General features: G+C 43.1%; 1 protein-coding gene across 1 annotated transcript; it reads right to left on the bottom strand.

Annotated features, from left to right (window-relative positions):
• Positions 1-4,260: 4,260 nt before the first annotated feature.
• On the bottom strand, positions 4,261-8,873 carry LOC101138661 (nucleolar protein 56-like). The gene is made up of 2 exons (XM_055358901.1): positions 8,834-8,873; positions 4,261-4,700 (listed from the first exon to the last, which is right to left on the bottom strand). Exons 1-2 carry the CDS (start codon positions 8,871-8,873, stop codon positions 4,261-4,263), a joined length of 480 nt encoding a protein of 159 aa, XP_055214876.1.
• Positions 8,874-10,730: the final 1,857 nt, after the last annotated feature.

Below are 10,730 nucleotides of genomic sequence, written 5' to 3'. Positions count from 1 at the left end.
TTGTTGAATATTTCACATAAGCACTAGATCAAACTCAGATCTACTGAGTCGTTTTTTGGGGTGTGGGTTATAGAGCTTTGTCCTCTTAACAGGATCTACTCAAGGTTCTCATGCACCCAAAGTTTGAAAATTACTCATTTAAACTCTACTATTTATTGGGCAGGCAACTATAGATGCCCAAGGCAGGACTAACATGAATCAGATTGTTTCTGTCTTCGGTAAGTTTACATTTAGTCAGATTATAGATATAATGTGAACAAGCACAGAGTAAGAAGAGATTATTTCCCTTAAGGACTAGCAGGACTTCTTAACAATCTAGGATTTGTAAGGATTAAGTAAAATAATAGATTTTAAAAATGCATAGCCCAATATAAATCACATGGTAAATGCAGAACTGTTGCTGTTATTTCCACATAGGCTTTTGTGTCCAGAATTGGTGGGTTCTTGGTTTCGCTGACTTCAAGAATGAAGCCGCAGAACCTCGTGGTGTTACAGTTCTTAAAGATGGTGTGTCTGGAGTTTGTTCCTTCTGATGTTCGGACATGTTTGGAATTTCTTCCTTCTGGTGGGTTCATGGTCTCGCTGGCTTCATGAGTGAAGCTGCAGACCTTCACGGTGAGTGTTACAGCTCTTAAGGTGGCACATCTGGAATTGTTCATTCCTCCCGTCCAGAGTTGTTCATTCCTCCCGGTGGGTTTGTGGTCTCACTGACCTCAGGATTGAAGCTGCAGACCTTCGCAGTGAGTGTTACAGCTCATAAAGGCAGTGTGGACCCAAAGAGTGAGCAGCAGCAAGATTTATTGCAAAGAGCAAAAGAACAAAGATTCCACAGTATGGAAGGGGACCTGAGTGGGTTGCAGCTACTGGCTCAGGCAGCCTGTTTTTATTCCCTTATTTGGTCCCACCCACATCTTGCCGATTGGTCCATTTTACAGAAAGCTGATTGGCCAATTTTACAGAGAGCTGATTGGTCTGTTTTGACAGGGTGCTGATTGGTGCATTTAGAATCCCTGAGCTAGACACAAAAGTTCTCCATGTCCCCACTAGATTAGCTAGACACGGAGCACTGATTGGTACATTTACAAACCTTGAGCTAGACACGGGGTACTGATTGGTGCATTTACAATCCCTGAGCTAGACACAGAGTGCTGATTGGTGCATATACAATCTTCTAGCTAGACATAAAAGTTCTCCAAGTCCCCACTAGATTAGCTAGACACAGAGCATTGATTGGTGCGTTTACAAACCTTGAGCTAGACACAGGGTGCTGATTGGTGCATTTACAAACCTTGAGCTAGACACAGAGTGCTGATTGGTGCATTTACAAACCCTGAGCTAGACACAGAGTGCTGATTTGTGCATTTACAATCCTCCGGCTAGACATAAAAGTTCTCCATGTCCCCGCCTGATTCACGAGCCCAGCTGGCTTTGCCTAGTGGATCCCGCACCAGGGCCACGGGTGGAGCTTCCTGCCAGTCCCACGCCGTGTGCCTGCAATTCTCAGCCCTTGGGTGGTCGATGGGACCAGGCGCTGCGGAGCAGGGGGCGGCACCCGTCAGGGAGGCTCGGGCCATGCAGAAGCCCACGGTGGGGAAGCAGGGGGCATTCTTAGGGCATGATGGGCTGCAGGTCCTGAGCCGTGCCCTGCAGGGAGGCAGCTGAGGCCCAGCGAGAATTTGAGCACAGCATGGGCAGGCCAGCAGTGCTGGGGGACCTGGCACACTCTCCACAGCTGCTGGCCCGGGTGCTAAGCCCCTCACTGCCCGGGACCAGTGGCACTGGCCGGCTGCTCCAGGTGCGGGGCTGCCAAGCCTGCGCCCACCCAGAACTCACGCCGGCCCGCGTACGCCACACGCAGCCTCAGTTCCTGCCCATGCCACTCCCTCCACAGCTCCCCGCAAGCAGAGGGAGCCGGCTCCAGCCTTGGCCAGCCCAGAGAGGGGCTCCTACATTACAGCGGCGGGCTAAAGGGCTCCTCAAGCGCGGCCGGAGTGGGCACCGAGGCCAAGGAGGCGCCAAGAGCGAGCAAGGGCTGCCAGCACGCTGTCGCCTCTCACTTTGACTACCTACTCCATATGTTACTTTTTAATTTGTAACTTCTATTATATATTTTCAAGAGATCTTCTCCAGCCAGTCAACTTATGAATTTCTTTGGGTGACTAGACTGCCTTTTCTGAAAGATTTTTGCAATTTTTTTTTTTTTTTTTTTAGGGTTTTGGTGATGGGGTTCCCATGGGTGTGTTTTTTCTTTCACTTTTTGTAAATCAACTTAAGCATTTCCTCATTTTTGTTTTGTGATTCTGGCTATGCAAAAAATTTCATGAAAATAAAATTTAACCACAAATTCACGTTGTGTCTTGCTGTTATATCCTGAGACTCATTATGTGATTGAAGAAGATTGAGTTTCTAAACTGTAGACAAGAAATCCAGCCAGGCACAGTAGCTCACTACTATAATCCCAGCACTTTGGGAGGGCCAGGCAGGAGGATCACTGGAGGCCAGGAGTTTGAGACCAGCCTTGGCAAAATAGCAAGACCTGTCTCTACAAAGCAAAACAAAACATCAGATCGGTGTGGTGGTGCATGCCTGTAGACCCAGCTACTCAAGAGGCTGAGGCAGGAGGATCGGCTGAGGTGGGAGGATTGCCTGAGCCCAGGAATTTGAGGCTGCAGTGATCCGTGATTGTGCGCCTACCCTCAGCTTAGGCAACAGAGTGAGACCCTGTCTCAAAAAAACAAACAAATCCACTAAAAAATCCATTTAGTTAACTCTTATTTGTCAGTCAGGTTTTTCTGGTTTGTGGATTATCCAGATGCTGTGCTCTGCTTTTTACAGCTTTTCTTTTTTATTTCTTTGCTTATTAGGCATGAATAGAGGAAGAGAAAGAAGCAGATCTGATAAAATTCAGCATGGGAACTGAAGGAAACTGATAGCTAAAATATGGCTCAGCTTAGAGAATTCTGCTGATGTTAAAGAGACTGTCACAGTTCTGTCTTGTTAGCAGTGGATGATCCTGGCATGGTTAGGATATCGATCAGATATTTTGACCTTTGATTCTGCCATTAACATACTGTGTAACCTGTGCAAACCAGTCTATTTGTGTAATAGGGAAAATGGATACATAATATTGGATTCAGGGTCCAAAGGGATATCAGTAAAAAGAATTTAAGGAATTTAATGAATGTGTACACAATATTCTGGATACTAAACAAGCTTTAAAAAAAGTATCTTGTATGTTAACTATTGCGTGAGACAAAACTGAAATGAACTTTTCCTCTCTTTTTTCAGAATTCTTATAGCAGTAGTACTAGGAAATATATACCAATTTTAGATTTAATGATTTTGTACTAGTTATAACATTTGAAGGACAATTTTTTATACCCATTTAATAGTGTATACAAACTGAGACACAGAATTTGAGAGATTTACCCAAGGTTTTCTATTAAATAATGCTGAAATGGGGACTAAAATCATTTTTCTAATTTTCTGCTCATCAAATGACATGCTGTAACTAAACAGTGAACATTTTTGTTCTGTTTATTGGAAGTCTAATGTATTTGTAGTCTCATGTTTGTATTATGTGTTTAATTTTTGTTTTTAAGCCAAATGGGGCAGATGATCTGTTCTTAAAGCAAAACCAAAGATTGAGGACTATGCAGGAATCTCTTGAATCATAAGGAGGAATTTTTTTTTTTTTGAAACGCTTTTTTTTTTGAAACACTTTCGGGCTCTGTTGCCCCAGGCTGGAGTGCAATGGTGCCATCTTGGCTCACTGCAACCTCTGCCTCTGGGGCCTAAGCTATCCTCTCACCTCAGCCTCCAAAGTGACTGGGACTACAGATGCACACCACCATGCCCAGCTAATTTTTGTATTTTTTTTGTTGAGATTGGGTTTTGCCATGTTTCCTAGGCTAAGGAGGAATTTTATATATGTGTACAGCTTTATAGTCCCAACCCCTAGAACAAAATACACAAAAGCTTAAATTTTAAACTAAATATTGAGGAAAAGTAGAAAAGAACAGTGATCAGATAGTCTTAAGATTTGAATTCACCACTTAGAAAAAGGGACCTTGGACATATCATTTCTCTTTCCTGAGCCTCCACTTCCTGATCTTCAAAGTGGTCATAATAATTCCTCTCTTATTTCATGAGGGTGATTTTTGTGTGTGTGTGAATTTGTTTTTATTGGGGAACTGGACATGGTAGGAAATGTCTTGGGCTATGGTATGTCCCGCCTCCCAGAGAATGTCCATTTGCATTCTAATCTTCCTGGGCTTCTTTATGGAACATTTTCTTCTTGGAGCTGCTCTTGCTGCCAGCAGCCTCTTCAGGTCCACTGCTGACAGGCTCCTCTTTGGAGAATTTCCTCTTTTTCTTGGAGACACTTCTGTTGCCTGCCTCTTCGGGGTCATTAACTGTTTCTGTCTTGGGTGAAGACTTCTTCTTCTTGAGAAGACTGGTGCTGCCAGCAGTCTCTTCAAGGTCACTACTCATCAACTCTTCCTTGGAAAAAGATTTCTTTTTCTTGGGTTTGGAGAAAGAGATAGATGGGTCTTCTGTTTTCTCCTGAGGAACCTCCTGGGGCTTTTGCTTTTTCTTCTTTTTGGGTTTTTCACTCGTCTCCTCACACCTCTCTGGAGTACTACTGCTGTCAGGGTGATGTTGAGGACCAAAAACATTGTGAATGTTTGTCACATAAGCTGTAACAACATTAGTGACATCACTGGTATAATACCATATGTAGCTATTATATTAGCTCTTACTTTCACATTGTTAGCAAACAAAATTCTTTATTCTTTAGAAGTAAACCTTGACTTCAGAAGGTCTAAAATCCCTTGGATTAAAAGAATCTAAAAGCTACTCGTTGCCAAAATTAAAGGGGATGTTTTTAATTCAGCTTCCAAATTACCAAAAAATAAAAGCAGATAAAAACTAAAGTTTATGTTCACAGATTTTACAACATACAGAAAAAATCCTGTGGTAATGGGAGACTGGCTTCAGTGCAGAACTGAGCACCAGAAAGCAAATACTCTCCTGAAGTTTCTGCTGTTGTTAAAACTCATGACTATCAGAGGTCTATGTATAATTGTTGAATGAATGAATGAACGAATGAATGATGAGTGAATGTGAATGCATCTGCTTCTCTGTTGGCTGCTTTTCCTGTTAGGAGACTTGATCTTTTAGCATTCAAATTCCACAAGAAACATTTTAAGCAAATTATGTCTTTGGGTGAATTTGTTTCCAGTCTTGCTTGTGTTTTTCACATTCTTTTTTTGGCCTGCAGTCTTACTCTGTGACCCCTTTCGTAGCTTCCAGTAGGTCATTCAGTTGGGACCCAAGGAAGTCAGTAAATTAAACTTGATTTGTAATGGAATACATAGGGTGTGTGGCTTGGATTAGAATCAAATTAGGTTTGGCTAATCTTATTTTGGTTTAATCTATGTGGGAAAGAATAGAACTAGAGGAAAAACAAATAAACAGAAAATAGGGAAACTATTCTTGTATAATGATAAGCAATTTTTGTAAGGAATAGTTCAGGGCCAAAACCTAATTTATTTTTATTGGAAGCCTGGGGACAAGATTCAGTAGAGGAATTTAAATTAGTTTCTCCAGTCATCATAGTTGGTATTTACTTTTCTAGCTTTCCCAAGCCAGGATCTCTAGGCTTTTAAAATGTGGATGCTCTATAGAGAAGGCACATTATTATTAATATAGTTCATGTTTTCAAATTTTTTCCAGGGCTCTGGAAATGGATAAGCCCAGTTTTTGGAAACCTTAGCAAATAGGCAGGCAAAAAACATTCTGATGCTGAGTTTATAGTTGAATTATCCAGACTTGGTCTTGAATTCCTCATGCAGGCCTAAGGAGAAGAAATGTTGAGAAAGTGCAGAAAGGTTCTATACTAATAATTTCTTTAAGGTGATCTTTTTTCCCCTCTTCAGTTATTTGCAGCTTGCAAGGTGTTAGACCATGGAAGATTTAACCTTGGTGTTCAGAGTTCAGGAAATCTCCTCTCTGACCTGGCTGAGCACATTTGAATAAAAAGGGAAATTTCTTCAAAGCTACTGGGGAAGGAAGAAGCAAGTGAGGCCATAAAGAGTGAGAGCCCTTTAATTTAGAGTTCTCACTGGGGCCTGGAGAAAATCATGAATGAGAATCCTCCTTGAAGAGAATTCCCTGTGATTGCTTAGTTAGTGCTTACAAAAGAGAGACTCAAGACTAAACATTCAGAAGGTGCTGGAATGTAATAACATTTGTTCCTGACAATTGAATTTCCTCTCTCATGGAAGTCATTGTTTTGCTCATTTAATAGAGAAAACTGAGTTTCAGTTAAAAGGGGGAAAAGTCATTACATTATTTCTAATTTTACATATTTTGACCTGTGGATTAAAGGTCTGAATTAAGGTCAAAAGACATCCGGAGATACAGAATTTTCCCCATACTTGACAGGGTTCTGAGCACCATCTTCCATTGATGTTGGCTTCATTTTCCTGAGCCCATAATAGAGGGGAATAATAATGGCTTTTCACCTGTCTAAAGCAGATGACTAGACCAAATGATTTTATACAGTTGTTTTTAGCATTCAGGTTGATTCCAAAGTAGCAAATGAATTATGGCTTTGGTTATTTTTCCAGGGGCAAATCTAGTTGGTAGCAATCTTTTAAAAGTATAAATAACTTTTGACTGCTACCACAATACTTAAGTATTTTTAAAATTATTTTGTTATATTTTCGACATATAAAATGATTTTCTAAACACACACTGTAGATATAGGTTTGTAAAATAAGAAAGGTCCAAGTACCCACAGGCCAGCGCAAAAAGTAAACAGGATAGCATCATTTGATTCTGTTTTGGAATAAAATGTTATTTCATTTGTTCATGTCTGATTTTCTCAGATGGCTGTTTTTATTTGTTTTTTGTTTTTTGAGACAGAGTCTCGCTGTCGCCCAGGCTGGAGTGCAATGGCGTGATCTTGGCTCATTGCAACCTCCACCTCCCGAATTCAAGTGATTCTCCTGCCTCAGCCTCCTGAGTAGTTGGGATTACAGGTTCCCACCACTACACCTGGCTAATTTTTGTATTTTTAGTAGAGACGGGGTTTCTCCATGTTGGTCAGGCTGGTCTCGAACTCCTGACCTCCGGTGATCCGCCTGCCTTGTCCTCCCAAAGTACTGGGATTATAGGCATGAGCCACCGCCCCCAGCCTGTTTGATTTTTGAAATGAGATCTTAAAATGTAAATTTACTGGCTCAGGTGTCACTGATAATGTTTAACTTAAAACAATCATTCCTAATGGGAAAATAGCTAGATAAAATTAGCCATGTTCTAATCAGTGATCTTTTGAAAATGTTTATAAAAACATGGACACATGCAGATGCCTTAAATCTTTTTTGAAACAAAGAGATGTTTGACTAAAGCAGTTTTGAAAGTGCTCCCATTGTTAGAGTATAAAAGGGAGGATATAAAGTTGCATATCTGATAAAATCACAACTAGTAATTGTAGTAGGAAGAATTAAACATTTGTCCATATGTCTCAGTAATACAATCCCCTTTCCTTTTTCTACCTGTCATATTTTCAAAATTTTATTGAGCATGTTTGTTATGATGTAAAAGTACTCATTTATTTTTATAAAAAATAGAGTTTGCTGCCATTTTCATGATGTTCAAATTGCTGTAGCCTTTATTCCAGTTGGATTTTTAGTGTGCTTCTGCCACCTTGTGCTTTCTGAAATCCACTGCAGTGATTAGCAAAGAAGGAAACAAACTTAACAAGGTTGTTATTTCTTTGGGGTTAAATATTACTTCATAGTATGGAAGGAGGGGGAGAGGGATACATGAAAGATACAAAATGTGTGTGTGTGTGTGTGTGTGTGTGTGTAGAGAGAGAGAGAGAGAAATCTTCCCAAAGGTCTGAGGATTGTTTACTATATTAGATCAGTGTTAACATTATATTTTATCTCTAGGAACTGCATCCTGGTTAAGGAGGAGATTAAAGACTGGGTTTTAGTGCTGATAGTAATCAACTCCTTCAGATAGGTTTTAAAACACATTTTGATACCTTTGATCCTTGCCTGTTTTTAAACCGTTTCTGTCTGCATAAAAACCTGAACAAAACACTTGTACCTAGAAAGCTCTAGGTAGCTTTTAAAACGTGTTTCTTTACATTAAATGGCCTGCTGTGTTAACATGAACTCTTTCCACATTATCATTCCAGACAACATTCCATTTGTTCAGAGCCTCAAACTATTTATATGCTCTGCTGCCTTGCAGTTATGCTGATTCTAGAAAGGAGAGCCTTTACCTGGAACTTTGGCCTTCCTGCTTGAGCATAAACAAGCCTGATTTGATGACTTGTCTGAGGAGCTCTCAGATCTTTCCTTTTAGGAATTAATTTAAATAAGTCTAACTTTTTGTTTTTGTTTGTTTGTTTTTGAGACAGCGTTTCACCCTTGTCACCCAGGCTGGAGTACAATGGCGTGATCTTGGCTCACTGCAGTCTCCGCCTCCCGGGTTTGAACAGTTTTCCTGCTTCAGCCTCCTGAGTAGTTGAAGTTACAGTCACCTGCCACCATGCCTGGCTAATTTTTGTATTTTTAGTAGAGACAGGGTTTCACCTTGTTGACCAGGCTGGTCTCAAACTCCTGACCTCAGGTGATCCATCTGCCTTGGCCTCCCAAAGTGCTGGGATTACAGGCATGAGCCACTGCGCCCGGCCCTAAATACATTTGTCTTTGAAATGGTATTTTAAGGAACCATGGATACAAATAACTTATGTTTGTCAACTAGCAAATACCTATTTCTAGGAAAATATGGAATAGTCCTCCTAGCTCACCAAAATTTTGACAGTAGCAGGCCTCACCCTTTGGTGTCATGCTTGCATTGAAGAATTATCATTGTGAGAGGTGACAACGTGCTAGCAGCCCTCGCTCGCTCTCAGCACCTCCTCAGCCTCGGCGTCCGCTCTGGCCACGCTTGAGGAGCCCTTCAGCCTGTCGCTGCACTGTGGAAGCCCCTCTCTGGGCTGGCTGAGGCTGGAGCCGGCTCCCTCTGCTTGCAGGGAGGTGTGGAGGGAGAGGCCCAGGCAGGAACCGGGGCTGCACGTGGCGCTCACGGCCAGCGTGAGTTCTGGGTGGGTGCAGGCTCAGTAGGCCCCGCACTGGGAGCGGCGGGCGGCACCACTGGCCCTGAGCAATGAGGGGCTTAGCACCCAGGCCAGCAGCTGCAGAGGGGGCACCAGTTCCCCCAGCACTGCCAGCCTGCCCGTGCCATGCTCGAATTCTCACCGGGCCTCAGCTGCCTCCCTGTGGGGCAGGGCTCAGGACCTGCAGCCTGCCATGCCCGAGTCCCTGGCCTGAGCCTCCCCAATGGGTGCCACCCCCTGCTCCACAGCGCCCCGCCCCATTGGCTGCCCAAGGGCTGAGGAGTGCAGGCGTGTGGCGCGGGACTGGCAGGCAACTCCACCCGTGGCCCTGGTGCAGGATCCACTAGGTGAAGCCAGCTGGGCTCCTGAGTCAGATGGGGACTTGGAGAACTTTTACGTCTAGCTGGAGGATTGTATATGCACCAATCAGCACTCTGTGTCTAGCTCAGGGTTCATGGATGCACCAATCAGCACTCTGTACCTAGCTAATCTGGTGGGGACTTGGAGAACTTTTATGTCTAGCTTGAGGATTGTAAATGCACCAATCAGCACTTTGTGTCTGGCTCAAGGTTTGTAAATACACCAATCAGCACCCTGTGTCTAGCTCAAGGTTTGTGGATGCACCAATCAGCACTCTGTATCTAGCTAATCTGGTGGGGACGTGGAGAATTTATATGTCTAGCTAGAGTATTGTAAATGCACCAATCAGCACTCTGTGTCTAGCTCAGGGATTGTAAACGCACCAGGCAGCACCCTGTGTATAGCTCAAGGTTTGTAAATGCACCAATCAGTGCTCTGTGTCTAGCTAATCTAGTGGGAACTTGGAGAACTTTTACATCTAGCTAGAGGATTGTAAATACACCAATCAGCACTCTGTCTAGCTCAGGGATTGTAAACGCACCAATCAGCACCCTGTCAAAACAGACCAATCAGCTCTCTGTAAAATGGACCAATCAGCTTTCTGTAAAATGGACCAATCAGCAGGATGTGGGTGGGGCCAAATAAGAGAATAAAAGCTGGCTGCCCCAGCCAGCAGGGGCAACCCAGTTGGGTCCCTTTCCACACTGTGGAAGTTTTGTTCTTTTGCTCTTGGCAATAAATCTTGCTGCTGTTCACTCTTCTGGTCTGCACTGCCGTTATGAGCTCTAACACTTACTGTGAAGGTCTGCAGGAGGCCATGAACGCACCGGGAGGAATGAACAACTCCAAACGGGAGGAACGAACAACTCTAGACGGACCGTCTTAAGAGCTGTAACACTCACTGTGTAGGTCTGCAGCTTCACTCCTGAAGCCAGCGAGACCACGAACCCACCAGAAGGAAGAAACTCCAAACATGTCCGAACATCAGAAGGAACAAACTCCGGACACGCCATCCTTAAGAACTGTAACACTTACCATGAGGGTCTGCAGCTTCATTCTTGAAGTCAGCCAGACCAAGAACCCACCAATTTGGAACACAATTGTAACTATAGGATTGTGATGCAAAGAGCACAGAGACTACATTTATTGAGCACCTCCTAAATGGCAGGCCTGGTGCAAGGCTTTTTTACATCTGTAATCACATATAATCCTTAGCACAAAACTGAGA

Source organism: Gorilla gorilla, chromosome 10, assembly GCF_029281585.2.
Source record: "Gorilla gorilla gorilla isolate KB3781 chromosome 10, NHGRI_mGorGor1-v2.1_pri, whole genome shotgun sequence".
Taxonomy (NCBI): domain Eukaryota; kingdom Metazoa; phylum Chordata; class Mammalia; order Primates; family Hominidae; genus Gorilla; species Gorilla gorilla.
This window is presented reverse-complemented; position numbering and strand designations above follow the sequence as displayed.